The 26758-nt window shown below is 41.3% G+C and overlaps 1 protein-coding gene across 1 annotated transcript in view; it reads right to left on the reverse strand.

Annotated features, from left to right (window-relative positions):
* Positions 1 to 3456: 3456 nt before the first annotated feature.
* b4galt5 (UDP-Gal:betaGlcNAc beta 1,4- galactosyltransferase, polypeptide 5) overlaps positions 3457 to 26758 on the reverse strand; it is a 29250-nt gene continuing 5948 nt past the window's right edge. Inside the window, exons 2-9 of the mRNA XM_010875819.3 lie at positions 17072 to 17191; positions 16747 to 16860; positions 16015 to 16142; positions 15080 to 15196; positions 13214 to 13401; positions 12320 to 12442; positions 11506 to 11607; positions 3457 to 9389 (exon numbers count right to left, since the gene is read on the reverse strand). Of these exons, the coding sequence (XP_010874121.2) occupies positions 9239 to 9389; positions 11506 to 11607; positions 12320 to 12442; positions 13214 to 13401; positions 15080 to 15196; positions 16015 to 16142; positions 16747 to 16860; positions 17072 to 17191 (1043 nt within the window). The 3' untranslated portion in view covers positions 3457 to 9238. The remainder of the gene's footprint in view (positions 9390 to 11505; positions 11608 to 12319; positions 12443 to 13213; positions 13402 to 15079; positions 15197 to 16014; positions 16143 to 16746; positions 16861 to 17071; positions 17192 to 26758) is intronic.

The raw sequence follows: 26758 nt of genomic DNA on the forward strand, positions 1-26758 counted from the left end.
ACTGCCTCCATTTTACCGCCCACTGATATAACCAGACTCTGGGTATCTCCCTGGTGATGGTCTGCTAAAGCGTGTCCTGCAGCCATCTTTAGTTCATGTTGTTTTTTGAGTGTTCTGCCTATAGTCCTTTCTTCAGGAAAGACAAGCTCAGTGGGACAGGAGCATCCCCTGCAGGGTGAAGTTCCTCCCAAAGATGTCCGAAGCGTTTGAATTGTACCCTACATGCCCAAATCATAACACCTCCACTGAACTTCACAGATTAGTCTGTATGGTAGTTCTTCTTTTACTCTTTACACTTTTTTTCTTGCCATTAAAATATGTCTTATTTGTCCAAGATACATTTTTCTAGACCTCAGAAGTTTATTTGTTGGTATTTTTAGGCTATTCTTGTTTGGCTAACTAGTGTTTTTATAACTTGCTGTCCTGCCTCTCGAGTTAGTCTTTCACGAATGGTAAGTTGCTGACCCATCCACGCTTACCTCCTGGAGAGTGATCCTGATCTGCTTGACAGTTCATTGTTGGATCTTCATTATGGACAGGATTGTTTGTTCATCCACTGTTGAGGTCATCTTTGGTCTAACAGGTCATTAGCCATCGCTGAGCTAACCATTGCTTTCTTTCTTCCTCTTAATGTAACAAACAGTTGCTTCTGGCACCCATATTGTTTTTGTTATGCCCATACAGCTATCTCATCCATGCGCTAAGGGTGCAAACACACGTCTAACAAGAGACCACTGTAAAGGCCAGTGTCCAAATGCTTTTGGTACAATTTTGGTATTTTTTAAATTGTTCATTTTTCGGATATGAATTAATACCCTCAAATGAATGCTGACAGTATGTATGTAACCCCATTGTCATTATATAATTCAAAATCCAAAATGCAGAGGTACATCTTGTGATACAGTCCAAATGCTTACGGACTGCACAGTATCAATTGAATCCTATCTGCAAAATCCATATAAATATGGATAGACATCATTTAAAAAACTAGGCGCTGGTCATGGTTTGTTCTTTGTCTTTCCAGCACCCAGGGTCAAGCCTACGTTATATTAGGTGAATCTGCCTTGCACAACAGAATGTAAAGACGCTTTTCTCACCGTTCACTTCACAGAACAAGACAATCATTACTCTGTGTCATGTGGACTACAGAGTAAACAGAAGGATATGACTCAGCCTACGAGAGCCGCACTGTCGGCAGGTTTACTCCATCATCAGCACACATCACGGACCAGTGATTATGGGCGCCAAGCTTTCATAATGAAAAACCAGAGACAAACTGACCTTCTTTCTGCGGGGTGGGGGCTAGACAATAATAAAGACGGACGGCAGTCTGAGAGAAAGTGAGGGCCGATTAGGTAGGAAACTAATCCTAATTTATAATTTGTTGTTGTAGATTGAGACATGCCTTTACATGCACATCTCTCCAAGCCAGTCTTTTTCTTATCACACTGCTAGGTGAACCATAAACGGTTTAGCCGGCACCACCCACATTGGAGGTGAATACATTCCCTGACAAGTGACTGCCATTGTGTTCTGAGGCGACCTAACAGGGAGAAGGACGGAGGGTCGAGGTTGGTGGGGCTACAGATGGAAAAGAATGGTTGACAGGGAGGAAGGCAGATGGAGAGAAGAGTGTTTGTGGAGCAGATGGGTGTACAGGCGTCACTTGTGCGGCTGACGAATCTGCAGGCAGGAGACTGCTGTGCCTGGGCAAACACACACACAAACTTTGGTTTTTATATCTCTGAGGAGAGGGATAAGATATGATACCCAGGGGTTAAATTAGGTGGTTGAAATGAGAACTAGGGAGAGTAGAGCTCTTGTACTTACACTGGCCAGTAGTTTCCCCAAATCCTAATACCACCGCTGATGATAGCCATGATGGTAAGGTCATTTGCACAGCTCTGTAATTACTGTACTTGTAGATCACAACTCAGATGTGTGTGTGCATGTACAGGCTTCACCATACTGAGAGGAATCCTTGCTCCGATCGAAAAATAAGGAATCATTGACCTGGTTGGTACATTTTGCTGTTCCCTGTATCGATTTTTAGGGGTGAATTTCAAAATAAAATAAAAAAATATATATCTGGTTTGAATTACAGGTGAAGTTTAGAGTATCAGATTAAAGTTATGTTACTGGTTTAGGATTAGGGGTTAGGGTATCGGGTTAGGTTATTTATTTGGGGTGAGATTTAGGAATAAAAAATTCTGAATGAAAATGACATACTGAACGGTCTTTATAGTGGCACACATGCTCAGGATGGGTGAGGGTTGAAGCACATCGAATGGATAATGCATTATGTGGGATTATTTAATTTCCTTCCAAACTGAAATACTGCTTTAGGGTGATGCTAATACTTCAGACAGTGGATATTAACTGAGAGTGAAGGACACAGACACACATCTATCTTTGCTTGTTGGGACCTTAGATGTAATCCAAACCTAGAAATGTGTTTTTCCAATTTATATCCCTAAACCTACAGTGGGGAGATCAAGTATTTTTGATACACTTCCGATTTTGCAGGTTTTCCCACTTACAAAGCATGAAGTCAACTGTGAGTGACGGAATCTAAAACAAAAATCCGGAAAATCACATTGTATGATTTTTAAGTAATTCATTTGCATTTTATTGCATGACATAAGTATTTGATACATCAGAAAAGCAGACCTTAAAATTTGGTACAGAAACCTTTGTTTGCAATTACAGAGATCATACGTTTCCTGTGGTTTCTGGAAGTGAGGGGTTGTCACTGATAACATACCCTATAGTGTACAAACATCGCTGAAGGCCAACTCTCATTGCTGGCAGTGATTTCAGATAAAGACAATCTGCTAGAGAGAGGCAAACACACGTTTCTGGAGATCCCACAGAATGTTGCTGATAAAACCCTCAACCACCGATAAAGTCATCAAAAGAACTGACCGTCACTGCACTCAGGACTTTATTTTAACATGCAGTGGGTGGATGTGAACATGCAACAGAAACGCCATGGCCTAGGTTTTCAGACAATTAGTGGTTTCAGAAAATGTAATGGGGCCAAATGAATTTGACTGCTCTGAGCTAGCCTCAGGAGATGTTACCATCCCAATGCAAACACTGAAGGTCCAACGTTAAATATCAGTAGCAAAATTAAGCTCTGTGATTCGTTACGTCTAAACTGAACAGGCTTCCTCTCAAGATTCTCTTTTACTCTCACATACTATTGTTAACATGATGTCTTGACTGCACACACATACCTAAACTAGCCAAGCCTTTTTTGAGACATTAGTCTGATGTAGAACAGCCGTGGAGAGTGAAATGTAGCGTAAACAGAAGCCATGATGTGATCTGTTTCCCTAGAATACTGATATCACAAGCGTTTCCTCTCCTCCCGCCTTCCTCTCTTTCAATGGGAGCACTAAAATAAGTCTCACTCTCATGCCAAACTACAAATCATTTCAGTGCAACATCAACATCTTTTGAAGTTAATTTTATTGGTGTACTTTGACAATAACAACAATGGTATAAAAAAAGAGAGAAGAAACTCCATAGAAATCTTCCATAATCAAAACATACTAATGCAAACACACCAACAGATTCACGTAAGGCCGACATCAAGTTTTACAAGTGGCTTCAGATGGCTTCAATTCAAGCAGAGATAAACTCCTTACAATCAGAGGAAGATATATTCATAAGATAGCTATAGTCATGTTTTTATTCATCTTTTAATTTGTCTGTATAAAAAACACCTTTTGGGGGTGTAGAATGTGGAGATGATTGCAGTTGTTGGAGCCTGGTTTAGAATCCGTGTCCTGCAAAAAGTCCATGACAACATGGTGTTTTTGATATAGCTAGTGCTCTCTACCAACTATAGGCTACACCTTTACCCTACCCCATAACTTAAGACAAGTGGGAGGACCCACCTGTTAGTATATATCGTGCAACGTCCTCTACTGCATGATAAGGGGAAAACTTTAAGAATACCAAACTGTACCGGAACTTCAGATGGGTTCTAAAGCATATGGACCAATATTCCTTATCTACAAAAAGTAGTTAGTCAAAGTGGTTATGAAGAAGGATGAGGTTTAGCAGTTTCATGGCACCAGATACACTTCAACGAAACCACTCCCAAACCCTCGTTCATAAAGATAGCAACTCTAGTGATTTAAGACCTCTTTATTTATCTTTTCTAAAACACAAGACAGTATTTACAGAGTGGACATATTATCTGATACACATTTTATTTTTGTATTTTTTCAATTTAAATATATTTCATTATAAAAAAATAATAATAAAAAGTGATAAAACATTGAAATAAATTAAAGTTGATTTTAAGGCTTGCCAGTCTGTCAGGGTGTCAGTGGTTAACTCTGAGACTGGTAGCCTCTGTGTTTATCCACTCTATTACACTCTATGTCTAGACAAAATAATAACAGAGGCTAGCAGTCCTAGAGCTGAGCCAGCACTGGACCCTTCATTTGGACTGGCACAGAATGGATCAGAATGGTCAGATCATGGTTTGCCTAGGAAGGTGGAACCTGACATGACAGGGACCTTTGCAGTACAGAGATGTCCCCATGCTGAGCTCTGGGCTCACTACAAATTAACACAGGGTATGTAAAGACAACAACCCAGATGTCCCTGGTCCTTTAGCACTCCTAGCAATGCCACTGAAACACCAGGAAATACTGCACGTTCACTTGCTTTCCCAGGTCTGGGCAAACCTGGTTCAAGGCAAATTAAGATAATCAGTGGCTGCAGGTCTGAAAAGGGTGGGCTGGGGTTCTCGAATGGACGCAAGGGGGATTCAAAACCCAAGCCCTGCACCACTGCTGGGGGTTTCATTCCTTGTCTTCCAGCAGTGCTCTGAACCATTCTTTTCCAGATGGGAATTATACTTCGACCTATGAACTCAGCTTAAATCACTATATGCAGGTTACAGATCACTGCTAAAAAAAATAATATATATTCACAAAAAATAAAATTACAATAAAAAATGACTCATGTGGGTAACACCAGGCATTGACAGGCTGTGCCATTTCAATGAAAGCCCTGAGGAGAAGACTTACAAGCTAGCAGCTAATGTTGACCACTCTCCCTCCTCCCCCCAAGCACCTCTGATGTGATTGGCTACAGTACATGAACACGTGCTGGCTGGGTAATGTTAAAAAGAGATACGATTCATTATACAATAGGGGTACCTCCTGAAGCTGTCTACATATTGGATTGGTTACCCCCAGGTAGCATGTAGCATCTCCACCAATCGGAGGTCTTGAGGATCAGCACCAATAATTATCGATCAGGATAAGGGGGGTGCTTAGTGGGAGGATTTGACATCAGGCATCTCCAGACAGGAACAGGCAGAGCATGTGGGTAGAGCGCTCGCCAATATCTGTCCAGAATAAACCCAATGTGTTTCTATGGGCTTAAGAAGTCTTTAAGCAGTCCTAACCGTGTCACCTGCTGAACAATGGCACCCATTGATTGCGCAGAGATACGAGGATCTAGACACTATACAGATCTCTGGCTTCTTCCTCTTCCTGTGGTTGTCACGCAAAATGGCCTCATCCTTCTACAGAGTCTATTCAGCAGAGTAATAAGCATGTAAAATACCAAATCAACCTCTAGACCCCTAATCACTAATCACTTTAATATATATTACAGGATAGAGACAGGTGTAAGCAACATGGCAGACAATCCAAGTAGCACATTAAAATGCATGTTAGAGTTGTTGCCTTACACTTTGTCAGATGTTTCTTGACACAATGTTTTTAGATCTAGGTGTGTAGGAGACATGAGGGACTAGGGTGTTGATTTGGGATTCAGAAATTCACATGTTGGACTCTCACTATCTCACGTTAACTAAACAAGTTTCAGTGCTTTATAACCAAGTCTGTTTCAGCAAGTCTCCGACAGAGTCACTGTATCACGATCTTTATAATCATCACTATCATCACAGTTTCAACCTCAACTCAATCAAGGAAGTAATCCAAATAGATTAAATAAATAAAAGGAGGTCCGGCCTCCATTATATTATAATTGGAACAGAAAATAAACGGTTATTAAACCACTAACATTGCTTTTTTCCCCAAATAATAAATCTGAAAAAAGTCAATGTTTTTCAAAAAGGCGATGTTGTGTGTAATTAATTAGCTGCGTATGGAAACTACAAGGGCACAGGGAAACATTACAGGGTAGGTGTGTTGCCATATATGCGCTTGTGCACTCGCAGTCATGTTTGAAAAAGACAAAGTGATGGAATTGCTCAAGATATTTTGTGGAATGAATACAAGCTCAGTTCATGTTAGTGTGTAAGAAATTAACATTTAGCAGCATGCCAACCACACACAAAAGCCAGTATTCAGGCTGTTCCCACACAAACACTGACACACAAAGGCTAAAGATAGCTGCTCGCTCAGCACTTAAAGTAACTTTCTGTTGAAAATCACATTTCGACCCTTAAATTCTGTTGCGCATACCCAGATAAAATATTTCACTCATCTTGTGTTTGTGGCTAAAACATAATATGTGAGAAAAATGTTCTTATGTCTGATATACACCTACGCTAACCTTACACAGAACTGCTTTTTTATAGAAGCTGCTACTTAAGATAATAATAATTTTAAAAACGGATAACTGTACTACTGTTCAGTTGTTAATAGAAATCTGTAAACACTGGGGAGCCGCTTAAGTCAGTTGTATTTACTCTTTGCTTTTAAAACTTTCACCATTATCAGTCAAACAATAAGGCAGATCCAATTTTTTTAGGTGATTGCGTATTATAAACCAGCTAGGTTGGCTCCTGAATGCTGCCTTGAGGCTCACTGGCTGAAAGCCATAATATATCACAGCTTTAATTCAATAGGACTTTCATAAGATAGCGGTGATGTTCATAACCAGTTTATAATGTATGTAATGGGTGGTGCAAGGACACTGATCACTGGACAAGCCAATGAAATCGCTGCAAAAAAACACTAGGTACAGCTCTAGAATCAGAATAATATTCCTCAAATCACAAACGTTACATAGTAAGAGGAGAAATCCAATCAGTGATGTCATCATTGTTTAGCAGGATGGGGTTGGGACAGGGTTGAGCGTTACCACAACATCTAAACAATGTCAGAAACACATCACATGAGGCTGCTGTAAACACAGTCCTGTGTCCCCTTAAGGTAGACATTAACAGCAGAAAACATGTTAGTACTTTTATAATTTCTAATGTTCCTTTAAAGTAGTGCTAAGTGGTGTACTTTTTGAGGATGGTTTCATTTCAGTCTGATTTTTCAAGCATTATGGCCACATAGTTGATTATTGTTAAGACTATTACTATTTTTGATCTTTCAAAGCACTATGAAATAAATAAATTATAATATTTGTGGGTATCTCTGCTCACATTTGCAGCCAGACATTGACTAATTGCAATATTACTGATGTGCTCCACTTAATTTTGCACAGATGGTATCAGGTTTGTAGCTATTAAATGCTAAAGCAGCTGCTTAATGCTAAAGCATAGCTGTCTAAATAATTTCTGTAGTTCAGTTCATAATGCATACCTAGAAGTATTAACCTGTCAATCGGAGTTAGGGCTACTTTCCGTCACATTGTTAAGATAGCGCCTCCTTCTGGTGTGTAATGGCTTCTGATCATCGCAGTTCAGTGTAGCTGAGCTCCAACAAAACACAGACTAAATTGGAATCCAGTTAATTGAATGCTAAATAAATATAACGTTGGGTAATGTCTCAGATGACATCCTATTCAGATATGATACAAAATGTGTCTCTGGTCAAAGTGGTGCCCAACATAGTGAATAGGGCTTACTATGTTATGTTTCCTAAAAGAAAAAATACATTCCGATTTTTTAGTACCAGGCTGCAACTTAAATAATAATATTCTGATATCATTTAATAGCTCATTGGGAGTATTAGGAAATAGGTGTATGCTGAATGGTAGGCTTAAACAGCATGAAATGAGGTCAGCAATGCAAGATTTCACAGTTTGGGAGTTAACATCTGGCCTAAGAGAATCCCTTAGAGTAGTGAAAGCAGGTTGCTGACACGCCCATTTGCATAGCTTTCCCTCTTTAGCTCTCAGACGCATGTGTGCCCAACGGGAATGCACACACATCTACAGATGCCGTATCTTAATTAGATCAACTTGTTGTTAAAGGACAATTTGTGCACAGCAGGAAGTGCCAACTTGTAGCATATTCAATGTTTTAAAAGGCTTCTAAAGGTTGCAATTTCCACTTAGTAAAATGTCTTTCTTGATTTGCCTAACAAAAACAAAATGCCAAACATGGCCAATAATTTACAGTCCACATAATTCACATTACCCGTTGTTGCAGGATGCTTATCCAGTTGTGTGAAATGGACTCAAATTAGGATATGGCATCTGTACACTCATGCAAACCTCCACACATTCTGTTGTCCGGGGTTTGCAGTTTCTGCATGCCTGGAATGTGTTTATTTAGACAAAGGTGTGTCCGTTTGCATACAGCGCTCTGTGTGTCCATAAACTGACGTCCCTGATGAGCCTGCCTTTCAAGCCAGTACAAAGCTCATGCTCTACCATTGTCCACAGCAGGTGGGTGAACCTGGGTTAATATGTATTCTCTATATCATGCACTTAGTGTGTGCATCATACTGAACTCTTTCTCTCCTTCAATCAATTTCGAATGCAATGTTGTCTCTAGCAGTGCATGCTGGGTAGGTTTGGCATGCCCTACACAGAGCACGCTGCGGAACAACTTTGTGTGTGTGTGTGTGTGAGTTCGTCCATGTGTACAAACTAAGTCACTCAGTCACATACACACTCGTAAACTACACTACTATGCCCTCCACCCCAACACAACGCTATACGGAGGGAACGTGTTCTGCTTGAGGTCCCTGTTACATTTGCCCTTGTCTCCATAGTGGAAGAGTGGATGAAGGAACTAATGAAAGAATGAATGCTAAAGGCCAAAATGGTGTGGAAGGCTGGTGGAGACAGACAGGTGGAGAAGCCCGGTGACAGGAGCGTCAGAATGGGTAGACCGTGGCAGAAAGCAAGTCCGGCCTTCTGCTTTCTCTCACACCTCAAAAGGACTGACTATTCCGTACCCCTCTGTATGGCTCTTTTCTTGCTTAAAAATAAAATACCTGGAAACAACAGAAATAAACAAAAAAAGTACAAAGCAGTGCTGTGACTGGTGAGATATGGGTGACGTCCCAGGCGACTTCATTTCCCAGAGGGCCGTGCAGCCCCTATAACTTCCTGGTCAGTAGTAGTCCGCTATAGGTGCTAGCTTTCTGCTCAGGCTGACTGATATGTTGGTGTAAAGAAGCCTCCGGGACACTAGAGGGGAGTAGTGGAGATTGTTAAGCCCGTCCAAACCTTGTCTTTCCTTGGACCGCCGTAGAAGTGTGTACCTGCGGTGACAGAAGACAGAGGGCCGTCAGAAAGATGATGAGGTCAATACTTTACAGAGTGTCTGTCAGGCTCCTCCAAATCTGCCAGTGAATCATTTGTTGTGTGCTGACCTATATGACCTGTTGTAGAATGTGTTGTTTAAAATGGGTAAGAGAATTAGGTAAACACCATGTCCACAAAACTGTCTGTAGGATCCCAACTATTGATGCTACAAATAAATAGCACACATATTCCCAAGTTTTTTCAGATTCTGCTATTGTGCCAAAAAGGAACTTTGAGATCAAACAGAAGCAGCTACAAAAAAATAAATATGTACAGAGACTCAGTAGAGTGTCAGAAACAAGGAGTTTTGTTAATGCTTTTTCTGTTAAGCGGTAAACTAGCTTCAGAATCCAGGTAAACTACTACATGTGGATGTGCATGAGATCGTTAGCATTAAAGGCACATTTCACAATAATTTCAAATAATTTGTCTGTATGGTTCCTAAAGCTCAAAATCAATAGCAAAACTTTTTCCACTTTTAATGTGACCTATAATATGAACAATTCAATTGAAAAACAAACTGAAATCTTTGAGGGGGAAAAATTAAAAATAAAAACCTTACAATAACCTGGTTGGATAAGTGTGCACACCCTCTTATAACTGAAGATGTAGCTGTGTACAGAATTAACCAATCACATTCAAACTAATGTTAAATAGAAGTCATACCACACCTGCCATCATTTAAAGTGACTCTGATTAATCACAAATAAAGTTCAGCTGTTCTAGTAGGATTTTCCTGACATTTTCTTAGTTGCATCTCAGAGCACAAGCCATGGTCCGCAGAGAGCTTCCAAAGCATCAGAGGGATCTCATTGTTGAAAGATATCAGTCAGGAGAAGGGTACAAAAGAATTTCCAAACCATTAGATATACCATGGAACACAGTGAAGACAGTCATCATCAAGTGGAGAAAATATGGCAAAACAGAGACATTACCAAGAACAGGACATCCCTCCAAAATTGATGAAAAGATTAGAAGAAAACTGGTCGAAGAAAACTGGTCAAACTGGCCTACAGCAACATTAAAGGAACTGCAGGAATATCTGGCTAGTACTGTGTAGTGCTGTGTGCTACATGTGACAACAATCTCCTGTATTGTTCATATGAATGGGCTATGGGGTAGGGTGGCAAGACGGAAGCCTTTTCTTACAAAGAAAAACATCAAGTCCCCCAAAAGCACGTGGGAAAATGTGTTATGGTCTTATGAAACCAAGGTTGAACTTTTTGGCCATAATTCCAAAAGGTAGGTTTGGCACAAAAACAACACTGTACATCACCCAAAGAACACCATACACACAGTCAAGCATGTTGGTGGCAGCATCAGGGCTGTTTTTCTTCAGCTGGAACTGGGGCCTTAGCCAGGGTGGAGGGAATTATGAACAGTTTCAAATACCAGGCAATTTTTGCACAAAACCAGGCATCTGTTAGAAAGCTGAAGATGAATTCATCTTTCAGCAAGACTGCTCAAAGAATAGTGGGCAAATATTGCCACATCCAGATATGCCATGCTAATAGACTCCTACCCAAAAAGACTGAGTGCTGTAGTAAAATCTAAAGGTGCTTCAACAAAGTATTAATTTAAGGGTGAGCACACTTATGCAACCAGGTTATTGTGAGTATTTATTATTTATTTATTTTTTCTCAAAGATTTCAGGTAGCTTTTCAATTGAATTGTTCATGTTATAAGTCACATAAAAAAAAAAGGTTCTGACATGATTTATCTTTATCTTATTCTTTTACATCACAAGAACCTGGCATTTTAACAGGGGTTTGTAGACTTTTTATATCCACTGTAAATCCCAAACGAAGGCCAAATAATTTAGATATCTAATTGACCATAGTAGTTGCAAACCATGTTAAGTAACCATAAATGCAAAGGAAGTAGGGTGTAGCTCCCAGGCAAGTCACATGTAAGTCCTTTGGAGAAACGGTGAAATCCCTCAAAGCCACTAACTCTGACTCAGTCATGTGACTGGCTCACATGGGGCTGAGCTACATTCCGCTCATAAACGCCTTTTCATCCAAATCCCCAAGTATAACTGGCAGTGTGCGTGTGCGTGTGCGTGTGACTAACCTGCCCAGGAACTGTACTTCTCCACGGTGGTGGTGTGGAATTGACATATAGCGGCCCACCTCTCCCGGGGGCCGACTGACCGTGTAGTTGGCGTACTGCACCCTGGCCAAAAACAAATCAGCAGCACACATTTAGAATGCTGCAGTGGGAGCGGACTGTGTTTGTGTGAGCTGAGGGAGGGGGACGGGTAACAGTGCTGCGTGGCGTGGACGTGCAGAGGCAAGTGTGTCACAATGACTGTGACACCCACACTGAAGTGTCACAGGGGTTGCGGTGTGGAAGGACAGAGGTTGTTCGTGTATCTGCAATCATGACACAGCAGGGTTTGCTACTGATAATAGTTGACTAGGGCCAATTATGTGAATAGACAGGTTATGTTGGGTATATGACAGAGGTGTTTGGGTGGTGTTGGGGTGAAATTCCCAGAAATTCCCACAGGGACCAGAAAACAAGGGCAATTGGACATTGTAGAAAGGCATAAGGATTAAGACTATTTTCAACATAGTGGTTATGTTTAGTTTAAATGTTACAAATGGGGTTAGAAGTTAAGTTAAAGGATTGTAATTAGGTTTAGAATACATTTTCAGACGTGATTAGGTTTAGGCTTGGGGTTATGGGATTTGTTTAGGGTTCCCATGAGTATATTAAAACGTAAAATGCGTATGCAGTCTCTGTGAAGTCTATGTTCCTATGTGTGATATAGCAGAGAGCGGTTAGGATAACATAAATGATGTTGTAAGTACACAACAGTGTTTATTACTGATAAAAATAAGTATGGGTGTGTTTGTGAATGGGCGGAGGGTGTTCTCCTCACCTGTTCCAAAGGTCGTCATCCTCCCCTCCCCAGCCCCAGAATGCATTTGGAAAGCCGTTGATCTTTTTGAATTGTTCCACTGTTAGACCACTAACACCACCAAAGAACTCATTATATGGAAGCCTAGCAGGCAAACAAAACACATAGTTACAAACTCAAAAACACTACTGTATCCTCTTTAGCCTATGTTGAGTTAAGTCTGGGTTTAATCTATGGTTCATTTAATTTAAAATGAATTAGCAAAATTCTTTAAAATATGCTATTCATACTACCAGAGGAAATGTTATTTATTTTTATGACAGATTTATGGCTGCAATTTAGATAAATCATTGATAATGCAATCTATCTGGTTGAAATTATAACCAAGAAAAATGAATGGGCTATAATACAGGCAGTGATAATATACTGTATGTGATATATCTGTGAGCATGTCCAAATATTAGTAACCTCTGTAATTTGACAGTTTCACCAGAAAGAATCAAACAAATGTCAACTCTAAACAGTCAAGATCTTTCAAGGGTACGTTGTTTGCCTTTGTTATGCATCCCATCCATACGGGCAGCAAAAGCTTCCCAACCCAATTACCAAATATTCCCAACCTGAAACTATACTAGAAACTTGTCTAGGGAGTTGAAAAACCTAAACCGGAATTTCCAGTATAGTGCATTGAAGGCTGGATACAGGATAGGCCACTGGGGTAGTATGCAGTCTAATTAAGCAAGCATGGCACATTGAGTGGCAACACACTACAAACCCCTGAAATGCCTTATTGCTATTAGAAACCTGTCACCAAAGCATGTCAGTCAATCAGCATTCAAGATTCAAAGCAAGCTGATTTACAATGTTTCTTATGCGCTGTATATGTGAGTGTGTGAGTGTGTGTGTGTAACTCACATGTAGGAGTACTTGTTGAGTTTGACAGCGAAGTGACGAGGCATATCCCCACAGCCGTAGTAATTCCGGTCATTCTCCAGAAGGTGGTCTACGTCATGGAACACAAGGCAATCCCAGTCCAGGTCCTTCATAGCTTCCCGGAAGCCCACGTTGAACAGCATGGCCCTATTAAAGGGCTCATCACCCACCTGGAACAAGGGAGGTTGGCACAGTGGAGGGAAGGAGTGAGAAAGAAGGGGTGGGGGGGGGTTATCCAGCAAGCCCCAAGTTCTGATGAGGTACTGTATTCATACTCTTAAACAGGAACGCTCCCCTTCATGGTAAGGCACAATGACGAAAAGTCCTAACTTCTGCGGTCACATCTGAATAGAATGGATGAAGGACAACATTTAAAGGTCTTTTTTCTTGCAATGTTTTTTTCCCCTCTGAGACTGCTGTTGCTGAAGTCTGTGACGTCAAAAGGAGTGTTTTTAAAACAATGTCCTCCTAAGCACATCCTGCCAAGTGATTTCACTTCTTATAACACCACATGCTCAGCCAGTGGATTTGCCAAAACCTATCCAAATGGATCAGCTTTAAAACTCCTGATTGCAGTATGTCAGCTGTAATGCTGGGTGGTGACTGGCGCATTTGGGATCGTTCAGTGAGGAATAATAAAAAAAGATAACCTAAATGTTTTTTCTATGTGTTTCTGGGACAATGTAACCGTTTCTGCAACCAATCAAAACGGTGTCAGTGGGTTTTCATTCTAGAGACTTTCAAAGAAGAGGTCAGATCCAGACTAACTTCCAGGGGCGTAGCTGGGCGTTTGCTTTTCAAAACTCATCCATATGGATATAGCCTATCCATCCAATGAATCAAAATATAATGAACAGAACATCAGTTCCCATTAAGATCAATGATTCATCCAATCATTGATCATTGGGTGTTTTCACTCCCAATCACTGTAATGAATACAGCCGATTCCATTTCCTCAAGCCTGCTGACAAAAATGGAGCGTTCCTCTGTTGATCTGTCTTAAAGTTGAGTAACATTCCACCTTCTTGGAATGAGGATATCCTTTGTTGGACAAATTAGTGAACCTTAATCTGCTAGAATTTGTCATGGCCCACATATAATGCTGTGATAATCAGCTGCAGCAGGTCCTGGTTTTGGGTTCTAGTCATTGATTATCCAGACAAATCAGGATTAGGGGGAAAGGCATTTCTTAAACTGGAAAGTGCTTTCAAGCTTATGGATGAATGTAAAGTTACAATTGGCTATAGAAACATGAGCTTTTTGGTCACGATAAACACTGGTTTTCAGAGATGGGACTCCAATTTCTTCCTTTGTTGAACTGTAAACACAAAGACCTTCTCCCCAAGAAAATGTAGGTTGCGAGAGAATTTCCATTCTGGTATCAAAATTCCTTTCTAGACAATAAAATCTGGATAATGCCAATAGCTTGCCTATGTGTGCTTGTGTGTGTGTGTGTTTTGTGTCTGTGTGTTATATAGCTGACTCCCCACATACACACACAACCCTCAACTGGACAAATCTATAACCCTTCCCCACACACACACATAACCCTCAACTGGACAAATCTAAAACCCCTTCTCACAAACACACACAACCCGCAACTGGACAAATCTTGCACCTTACATTTTTTTGAATGTATTAATGCTCAGTCTACTGTTTTTAGGCTTAGTCCACTATTCTTATTTGTTTTTACCTTTCCTTTTGTATACGTTTTTGCACCAACAGGCCAAAACAAATTTGTTGTTTGTTGTGAAACTTACTTGGCAATAAAACACCTCCTGATTCTGAATCCCTTGACAAACATGGTGTTCATGTATTTGGCAACTATATACAGGATGTGTATTTTACCTGCTCAACAACGTAAAAAGCAAACTGTAGCCGCTGTCTTTGTAGTGTTGGAACCAGGTGTCTGAGCAGGATGGGCAAGTGCTCATGGCGGTTACGGAAGGGGACCAGTATCGCCACCTAGGGACATGGAGGGGGACAACATTATTAAATTGAAGAAGCCGCAACCACAAAGAGGACTTAACTGGGTGAAACCGCGTTTGAGCATGAACATCGCCGCTAAAGGTGAGCCATCCTCTTAATTTAGTTCTCACATCGTGGCTTCCAGTTTGTGGATCCACCCTGTTGACCAAGCTGGACCTTGGCTGCTCCCTTGTGATGGTCATGTTATCACATAGGGATCAGCCAGTTTATTGTGCATATTTTTACTTCCTCAACATGGAGATGGCACTGGACAGGCTGTCACAGACGATGATGGGGAAAGACACAGAGATATAGTGTCGATTCCAGTTTACATGTACAACCAAGCTAGAAGGATGCAATTATACATTTGCAAATTGTTTTAACAGGGCTTTAACAGGGCCCATTAAACAGAGGATAGAGAGGAAATTAGAGGAAAGAGAATACAAATATACTGAAGGAGGGCCAATTTAATGTTTAACCTAGATTAATAGATGACAATCTATGAAGTAAGTCTTCTTTTTAAGCTAAATCAAAAAAATTTATTTCAAGTGTGAAGACTCCTATGGGTTTTATTATGCCTGTCAAACAACTGTCTGGTTTTAGCCAGGCCTCCTTGAGAAACCATGTTTTCTTCACACACATAGTTTGAATTCAGTGGCTGATGCAGATAACGGAAATGTGGGCGACTGCGTGTCAGCTGGGGAAATGTAGGACCTGGCGCTTAAAGTGCTTTCCCGTCCAATTTGAATGACTCACAACCGCATAACGGAGCTTGTTGTGCTGTGTTCTGGAGTGGCTCCAGCCCAATAACTCACCTTCCAGTGTGGGACACAGTCTGTTGGCTTCCAGTGGCCCCCCAGAGACATGCTAGGCTCAGAGTTCAACAGAAACCTCTCTACCTCTTCCAGAGCAATCTCACTCATATTCACCTCCAACCTCCCCTCTGTTAGAGCAAGATAGAGAGAGAGAGAGAGAAAGAGAGAGAGAGAAAAGGGGACAGAGATATGAGGAAGGGCCAATTGGGTAAAGGAGGGTTTGAGTGTGTGAGAGAAAGAGCGCATGTTATCTAGAATCTGTAACACTTAGGCAGTCCATTACATAAATGGCTGAGAAACGGGTTACTTTCAGTTGACTGCATATTTTATACGCATCATTAATCAGCTCAGCACAGGCCTGCCCTCAACCATACAGGCACTCGGACAAGTGAAATGTCGGTGCTGAGGTGTGAGTCCTTCACTTAGCGTCTCCTTAAGGCTGACGGAGAACGACTCCCAGAATAGAACAACAGTACACAGTAGGGATGCAACAAAAGCCACTTTGTGAAGTGAACTCTTTGAAAGCAGTGCTTGAAGCTGAAATCCTTAATGGTGAAATAAACTGTCAGTTTGCAATACTACAAAAACATAAGGAGATAACGGAAACAACATTACACAATAGCATGAAGCTGGTTGCAGTTCGAATGTTTATATTTGTTTAGGCCATGTGTGTGTGTCTCTGTGTTTGGCACGTTTGCATTGTGGTCCCCACATGCATGTCATTGAACTTACTCATAGAGGGCAGTCTCTCCGGGCAGATCTGCGCCGGAAGGTAGGTGAAGCCTCCTGGCAGGTAGGTGGTGACTGGTACATCACTCTCACTCACGTTGAAGTCGTAGGCGTAATCTGGAGGCCAGAGGAAAACAAATTCAGCGTCATGACAACCCTTCTAAGCCGCCGCCAAAGGACGGCACCGTTGAATCACATCGCATTTTCATTTTTTTTTATAAATCCTTTGAATACACACGCACTCCATTCCAACTATTCACTAATGGTCAATATAAAGTAGGGCAAGTAGGACGTCCTCTTGGCGTTTGCAGTGAGTTCTGGGTCTTACCGGTTCCGTTCAGGCTGTAGCCACCCCGGACCACCTGCTCTAGGACTTGAGCACCAATGTTCCTGACGTTCTGCTTGATTTGGATCCCTGTGGCCTGCACCATGAACAGGTACTCATTTACTGTCGAGAGAGACAAAGAGAAGAGAAAGAGAGAGCGAAGTAACCTTTAGTATCTTTCATATTTCCACACTGCTTTTGCAATACCTTGCTGTAACGAGGTAGATTTCTGTCCGTATTCATCAGTAAGAGACCTTTAGACTTTAGGAGACCTCATCAATCATGAGAAACATGATAAGAAACTGTAGCATTGTTTGAGCACATCAAAAGCACGACACGTTATAAGCAATGACAGGCAATCACTTGCACAAGTTTAGTTGGCAATTTGTGTTTAAGATCCTGCATGGTTCTAATTGTTCAGGGAGAAGTGAAGACTGTGTATAATTGTAAATCACCTGAAACTAATTGTAATGAAGTGTGAGAAAACACAGCTGAAAAGATCTCACTGTCATCATTTGCACCATGTCACCAACTATAAAGACAAAACACCTATATGTTTTGTTAAAATTAGCCAAGCGCTACAGGCTAATTGTCATACTCCGTAGTTCTTGGGATCCCCCTCCCTATCCTCCCATCTCTCCCTCTCTCTCTTCCTTCTATTTCTTTTCAGGCATATTCTCTTGTCTTACCTGCTCTGGTATGTTCTTGCACTAATTAATTATATGCCTTGGTAACTGAATTAAGGGTTTTCCCCAAACACAAAAGGGGCTAATGCTACAGAAGAATGCTAATCTGATGTGAGAGAGGTACAGGGGAGAGGGAGTGACAGAGCGAAAAACCCCAGAGTGTGGCCATTGTGACAGACAGTCAATAAGGAAATACTAAAGTGGATACACACGCATAGAGGCACACAGAGAGCGGTCTCTCTTCTCTTTAGCCTTCTGCTAACCTTCAGACAGGACCTCCCCCGATCCATAGTCTCACATACCTGAACTGAACGGGGGCAGAATAATCCAAATTCATTAGTAAAAGAGTAAAATGGCAGGTATTCCTTTATTTATCCTGTCAGCACAAAGACATTTAGAAACACTGCTTTCTTGTTTTACAGAGCACGAAAAGAGTAAATGGTAAGGTTGTTTTAAACTGACTGCAGTATGTGTAGGTCTGTGTTCCATCTAGGTGATGTGAATGTGCATTGTAAAGACAGAGGATGTGGTCTAACTGCCAACCTGAACTCACAAGCCCATATGGGAAATGCAAAAAAGTAGGTCACTTTCCAAATCAGGTTAATGCTTTACATTTGCAAAGTTTGCATGAGTTGACTGTATTTTCATATAAGAATTTCATATATTTAATGGCTACCTTTTTGAACATACAGAATTTGCTTTTCCACTCACTCACTCGCGGCCCGGTGTTAATAATTAGATTGAAAATGTTAAGGAAATATTTTTATAACATGCCGCTTTCATCTGATCATCTTGAAAATGTTTAACTTTCAAACTGTTATCTCTAAACGAATTGGGTTGTCTTCTAAATGTCAGTGTCTTTTTGCTCTTTTGTGATGAGCATATGTAACGGTGTGATGGATGATAATGTATCAAAACTTACAGTAGCTTTAGAAGATTGGATGTTCACCACATTTGCATATTTGCATGTTTGCATGTTCTAAGATGCTCTTACTCAAAGACATTTATAGACGTTTATATATGGAACATATTTTCAAGTTAAGATTATCATAGAAGATCAGTTAGAAGATACATTATGCAATTTTTTTTATAGAAACATTGTTCATTAATATGTTTGGCCCTTGAGTGTCTTTTTAGCTGAAAGTCTCACAAAATATAACAAAGTGCTCCGATGTCCAGAAATGTAGGTACCTCACAGACAAACATATTCCGTCTATATGCAATACATATAATGTCAGATGGAAGCAGTTGTGCTTATCAAACAGCCAGGTCTCACTAAGGCTTGCCCGCAAACCATTAAATATAGATATTTAGTACTGACAGGGTATGTTAAGTAGTGACAGGGTATGTTATGTAGTGACAGGGTATGTTATGTAGTGACAGGGTATGTTAAGTAGTGACAGGGTATGTTATGTAGTGACAGGATATGTTAAGTAGTGACAGGGTATGTTAAGTAGTGACAGGGTATGTTATGTAGTGACAGGGTATGTTAAGTAGTGACTGGGTATGTTAAGCATTAATATGGTATATTAAGTAGTGACTGGGTATGTTAAGCATTAATATGGTATATTAAGTAGTGACTGGGTATGTTAAGCATTAATATGGTATATTAAGTAGTGACAGGGTATGTAAAGCATTAATATGGTATATTAAGTAGTGACAGGGTATGTTAAGCATTAATATGGTATATTAAGTAGTGACAGGGTATGTAAAGCATTAATATGGTATATTAAGTAGTGACTGGGTATGTTAAGCATTAATATGGTATATTAAGTAGTGACAGGGTATGTTAAGCATTAATATGGTATATTAAGTAGTGACAGGGTATGTTAAGCATTAATATGGTATATTAAGTAGTGACTGGGTATGTAAAGCATTAATATGGTATATTAAGTAGTGACAGGGTATGTTAAGCATTAATATGGTATATTAAGTAGTGACAGGGTATGTTAAGCATTAATATGGTATATTAAGTAGTGACAGAGTATGTTAAGTACTGACAGGTTATACTAAGTGCTGACAGGGTATGTTAAGTAGTAATATAGTATGTTAAGCAGTATTATGGTATGTTAATTACTGACAGGGTATGTTAAGTACCGACAAGGTATGTTAAGCAGTATTATGGTATGTTAAGTGCTGACAGGGTATGTTAAGCTGTATTATGGTATGTTAAGTACTGACAGTACGGGCAGGGTATTTTTTTTACGGGCACGGTATTTTGAGTATGGACACGTTATACTGATTAATTAAGTACTTACATGTTAAAAACCTACAGAGTATGTCAAGTACTGAAATGGAATGTTAACTACTGACAGGGTATGTTAAATAATGACATGTAAGTACTGGCTGTATGTTTTTGAATATACATTAAAACTATTAGCAAGTGTCAGTTATGTTAACTGACTAATATGAGCCAAATGTGGCTCAGGGTTACTGGCACAGGGTTTCAGCGATTCATTTCGTTTGTTAACTTTCAAGCTATAGTTGGCTCGCTTGATAGACAAAGCTTTTTGCTTACTGTATTGCTCATCAATTTCAAAATGGATCAAGAGTGAGTAGCCTTTTGAGATAAAAAAATCATATGAAGTAAATTGATGAGCTGGATCGTCCTTTTGTTTAGCGAAACGCTAGCGGATTTAACCGGTGTCAACTAGTAGGTTTTCAGCGTTTGGTAGAAAAAATTATTTGTGTGTTACATTTGCAAAAAAACAGCTATCCTTGTAATACCAGAATAGATGTATGGAGTTCTGGATAATGCCCAACCCTACAATCCTTATCATGGCCAGTGATATCAACTGAGCCCTGCCTGTTGTTCCCCATTCATTAGGCCCTGTTGACTCAGTTAACACTCAACTGGAAGTAAAACGTAAGACGGATTCATACAATGCTGTGTATATATCCATACGCTTGTGTTGTTACGGCACATTCTGTGACTGTAGGTGTGTGTCTGAGTTTGGGGCAAGGCCACAGGAAGTGGGCCTCACATTTGACCGCAATGCACAGCACATCTATGCTGAAAAGCTGATCAACTATCAGCCCCACACGTTACGCTAGAAAAGCATTGGGCATCAATGCAAAGTTGCAATACTGAACTGATATGCAGGAGACTGGGCCATGTTAACAGGCATTAGATGGCCTTCAAATGGCAGACAAACAAAGGTAGCAAATTGTAGACAGCCTCACGCTGTGGGAAAGGAGGTGTAATCTGTACCCCGAGTGTCCTCACAAAGAGAACTTAGAAAAACATCTGACATTTGAGTTGTGGAGAATTTAAAATCTGTGTGTGTGTGTGTGTGTATGTTCATGTGCACGCACGTGTGTGCCACTCATTAGCCACTCTGAGTCACAAGGCCAGCCTGATAGTGTGGAACACAATGAGCCTTTCAGCAGAGAGGAGGTTTAGCCCGATGTATTTCAGTTTGTTTCATCTCTTGAATAATCCCATCAAGCAATATCCCATTCTCAGCAGCATGTCACTACACACTCCCTTTCTTTTAAGGGCGTGTGGCATTTCATCCTGGCTTTTGTAAGTGTGTGTGTTAATCCATGAGATGGGATCTTACATCGGTAACTCCAATACCATTTCCACCCCATTCACCTTGGTAGAAACTAACAGCCTTGTCTAACTGAATGAAAGACTGCAGACCATGCAATCATTGATCTCATCTTACGTCGGCGGTACATGGAAATATTATGACCATTATATTGCCTTGCCTATCCAATAAAATATGAATGATCTGAATCGGTGTTTGGGGATGCAGTTTGTGTGTGTGTGTGTGTGGGTACATAAACAATATGCAGATATGAAAACCTTTTGTGTGAGCTTAAACTGCATGACACCAGCAAGCTAATGTATCTGTGTGTAGCAATTCGTTTGTACACAAGCTTGTGTTTGCATGCACCAATTCCAAATGGAATTCACTTTCCACCAGTCCCCAATTCAACCTAGTATATCAGATACCTCCATATGGTGGAAAATAGCTGAGAGGCGTCCAGTGTTTGTATATATCCTGCGGGCACCACCAGACTTCAACTGTAGCATTGACTTCCCTCTGTGCTACCAAACAGAAACTCATACACACACTTGATCCTCTGTAGTGATGCCAACTCCTCTGAAATGAATCTTAGCGCTCACAGACATGTTGAGGGTTGAAGGATAGTAGCGGAACCGACACAGATGCCATGCCTGATCATTTCAATGCATCAAACAGCAATGAACCATGTCTGCCTTCATCCAATCAACTATGACCTTGAGGACGTGAGGAGTTTGGACAGACCATTTTGGAGGTTAGCACGTAGCCATTCAATGGCCACATAGCCCCAGTCTACCCGGCAGAGGCCGGTACTCACTGCAGCCTGTCATATCTAATCCCTGTTGCTGCTGACCGATATCTAATCGTTGTTTATGTTGATTCACAGCTCTTCATGCTGTCAGGCAGACTAGCAAGTTTCTGAGAGTGTAACAGCGAGTGTGGCAAAGAGAGTCGGTGAGAAAGACTAAGTAAGTATGGGCTTGCTATCGAGAAAGGCTCTGTCTGTCTGTCTGTCATGCTTAATATATGTGCGGTATGAGCCCAGAAAATAAGGTGGAAACGGAGCTGCACTTTCTAACCTTCTCAAGACTAATCTTTATCCACTTTCTAACCTTCTATAGTCCCATAAATAATGTGAAATAAAATCAAACACTGATAAACTGTTAAGCGATATATTGCAATGTGAAATCAAAGAATTAAGATATTCATCACATATTTACTTGTCATTCGTACTAAATGTGCTTATTTGCTAACTTTTCAACAACATAAGCCTATAATATAATATATAACATGCTTTTATCTGTTACAAACTTGGGTAGTGTAAAAAATCACATTCCAATTAAGCCCTTTAAAGGGAAACAAAGAAAAAGGGAAATTTTTCAGAGAGAGAGATTGAAAGAGAGTGAAAGAAAGCTTTAAATACAGGAGAGCCTTATTTCTTTCTCTATGTCGCTCTCTCTCACTCCCTGTGTCTCTGGTATTCTATCCATCATTAAACGTTGGCTTGCAGGGCTCAGGTCACTGATCAGTGTTGTGGTGTTCAGGACTGCACACTGTGACCAGTGCAATTACGGACAAAGGACCTAGAGTCTACACAGAGCCGGTCCACAACCAGCAACACACACAACCACAGATGAATGGACAGACGGACAGGCCCACAATGTTTGACCACATCCCAAATCACATATTAGAGACGGGGCTAGATCCCTGCCACACACACGCCGTCTGAAGGAACTCCCCACTGAACCCTTCCGAGCATGACAGGGAGACCTTGATAGACCTTGTCCTCTGTAGCTCTCCAAAAACACAACGTTCTCCTGCCAAGTTCCCCCCCACCTAGAGCCAAGCCCCCCCACCTCGGTCTTGCTCGCATTTTTCATATCATCTTACAATTCGTCCCCCTCCATCTCCTTGTTTCCAGCCCTCCTTTGCTTTTTTCCATCCATGCCCTTGTACACTCACTACAGGCCTCGCGCATTCACACTTGCATGATCGCTTGAAAGAAAAAGTGCACACTCACACCACCTGTCTTTTTTACCTGATCTTATTCACTCCGTCTCTTTGTAGGCCTCTCTTCCTCTACTGCGCCCCCTCTCTCCCTCTTCCTCTACTGCGCCCCCTCTCTCCCTCATCTGCTATTGCGCCCCTCTCTCCCTCTTCCTCTACTGCGCCCCCTCCCCCTCTTCCTCTACTGCGCCCCCTCCCCCTCTTCCTCTACTGCGCCCCCTCCCCCTCTTCCTCTACTGCGCCCCCTCCCCCTCTTCCTCTACTGCACCCCCTCCCCCTCTTCCTCTACTGTGCCCCCTCTTTCCCTCTTCCTCTACTGTGCCCCCTCTTTCCCTCTTCCTCTCCTGCGATCACTCTTTCCCTCTTCCTCTCCTGCGATCACTCTTTCCCTCTTCCTCTCCTGCGATCACTCTTTCCCTCTTCCTCTCCTGTGATCACTTTCCCTCTTCCTCTCCTGCGATCACTCTTTCCCCCTTCCTCTCCTGCGATCACTCTTGCTCTTTTCTACAATGTGTGAACATTCTACAATGATTACTATGAATAATGAATGCAAAAATCTAAAAGGAAGAGGTTTCGTATATAAGCAGGTAACCAACCCAACCTGTCTCACACTTTATGCTCAACGGAAGCCAACCGTCTTTTGGTCTTTCTAATCATTTTATATGGTCATGTTCTTTACGGTTATATGGACCACAGGACTCGTACTTGGATTTACTTTGTTATGCCTACAAAGTGGTGTTATTTTAAAGGCTCTGTACCAGCTTGAATGGGGAATTCGTCATCTGTGGAAATGAAACGATTGAAAGAAAGATAACTGGCTTAAAGGAGCACATTGGCTAACACAATCAGCCAGAATTATTGATTGTGAACTCAGATGCACACAGAACTGCAAAAAATCTCTCACATACAGACACACACACACACACACACAGACACACACACACACACACACACACACACACACACACACACACACACACACATACTGGTTTATATGGTTTAGAAGGACATTTTTCAAAAATAGGTGCTTTGGTGGTTTAAGGGGACTATTGATTCTGATGGTCCTAAAGACTAAAGAGAAACATCAAACAACTGTTTTTGATTGTAGTAACAACAATCTCACTTCAAATTTTCATTAAAAAAAATTGTTTATGTTAAAGTGACAACCTGACATTTCACAGGCTTATGGGGACGGGGCGGGACAAGCAGAAATATGGTTTAATGGGACCTCCCTGGTTTGGCTGGACATTGCCTTACACACAAACACAGACATGTCAGGACCCTGAACAAAGAGGACACTATGGGTTTAGCTGGACGTTGGTTTACACACACACAGACGTGACAGGACCCTGAACAAAGAGGACACTATGGGTTTAGCTGGACGTTGGTTCACACAAACACAGACGTGACAGGACCCTGAACAAAGAGGACACTATGGGTTTAGCTGGACGTTGTTTCACACAAACACAGACGTGACAGGACCCTGAACAAAGAGGACACTATGGATTTAGGTGGACGTTGGTTCACACAAACCACAGATGTGACAGGACCCTGAACAAAGAGGACACTATGGGTTTAGCTGGACGTTGGTTCACACAAACACAGACGTGACAGGACCCTGAACAAAGAGGACACTATGGGTTTAGCTGGACGTTGGTTCACACACACACACACACGACAGGACCCTGAACAAAGAGGACACTATGGGTTTAGCGGGACGTTGGTTCACACACACACACACACACGACAGGACCCTGAACAAAGAGGACACTATGGGTTTAGCTGGACGTTGTTTCACACAAACACAGACGTGACAGGACCCTGAACAAAGAGGACACTATGGGTTTAGCGGGACGTTGGTTCACACACACACACACACGACAGGACCCTGAACAAAGAGGACACTATGGGTTTAGCTAGACATTGGTTCACACACACACACAGACAGACGTTACAGGACCCTGAACAAAGAGGACACTATGGGTTTAGCGGGACGTTGGTTCACACACACACACACGACAGGACCCTGAACAAAGAGGACACTATGGGTTTAGCTGGACGTTGGTTCACACACACACACACACACACACACATACATGACAGGACCCTAAACAAAGAGGACACTATGGGTTTAGCTGGACGTTGGTTCACACACAGACATGACTGGACCCTGAACAAAGAGGACACTATGGGTTTAGCTAGACGTTGTCTCACACACACAGAGACATGACAGGACCCTGAACAAAGAGGACACTATGGGTTTAGCTTGGACGTTGTTTCAAACACACACACACATACATGACAGGACCCTGAACAAAGAGGACACTATGGTTTAGCTGGACGTTGGTTCACACACAGATGTGACTGGACCCTGAACAAAGAGGACACTATGGGTTTAGCTGGACGTTGGTTCACACACACACACACACACACACAGACATGACAGGACCCTGAACAAAGAGGACACTATGGGTTTAGCTGGACGTTGGTTCACACACACACACACACACACACACACATACATGACAGGACCCTGAACAAAGAGGACACTATGGGTTTAGCTGGACGTTGGTTCACACACACACACACACACACACATACATGACAGGACCCTGAACAAAGAGGACACTATGGGTTTAGCTGGACGTTGGTTCACACACACACACACACACACATACATGACAGGACCCTGAACAAAGAGGACACTATGGGTTTAGCTGGACGTTGGTTCACACACAGATGTGACTGGACCCTGAACAAAGAGGACACTATGGGTTTAGCTAGACGTTGTCTCACACAAACATACATGATCACCAGTACAAGGAATGCACATCAACATTAGTGGTCATTTAGTTTAATTAAATCCCTAAGGTTTTACTCAATGTCTTGTAAATGTTCTGCCCTCTTCTATTTGAACTTCTGATTAGATGCTAACTGCATTTTGTAGTACTGTACTGGTAAGTGTTCAATGACAATAATGTTGAATCTATCTAATATTTAAACTCCGACAATTTTTTTTTTCTTAACATCCAATAACTTAAAATGTTTTAATCACCAAATTGTAAACTAAATTGATATTTAACATTTCAATAGGATGCTGAAATCTGTACTCAAATGGAATGGAAATGATCAATTCGTACTTAGGGTTAGAGTTGATATTTGAATTACAGACTTTTCAGTTTTTTGTTCCCATTATCTTAGACCACAAAGATTGCTAATCATACCTTCTTCAAAACATATAATTGGTAATATTGAATAAAATCTGAATTTGCTGAGAACAATGCATTGAAAGAGACCATTTAACATCGAAAATCTTCTACAAAGCAGATGTCACATTAGTGTTTGGGTCAAAATCTGTCGCCACCTCCAATGAAAGTGATCTTTCGCACTAAAATTATTCTATTAAAAAGAAGACAGATTAGGGTTAGAGTATATTAGACGCCTAAGATTGTTACTTACATCTT

This window comes from Esox lucius, chromosome 12 (assembly GCF_011004845.1).
Source record: "Esox lucius isolate fEsoLuc1 chromosome 12, fEsoLuc1.pri, whole genome shotgun sequence".
Classification (NCBI taxonomy): domain Eukaryota; kingdom Metazoa; phylum Chordata; class Actinopteri; order Esociformes; family Esocidae; genus Esox; species Esox lucius.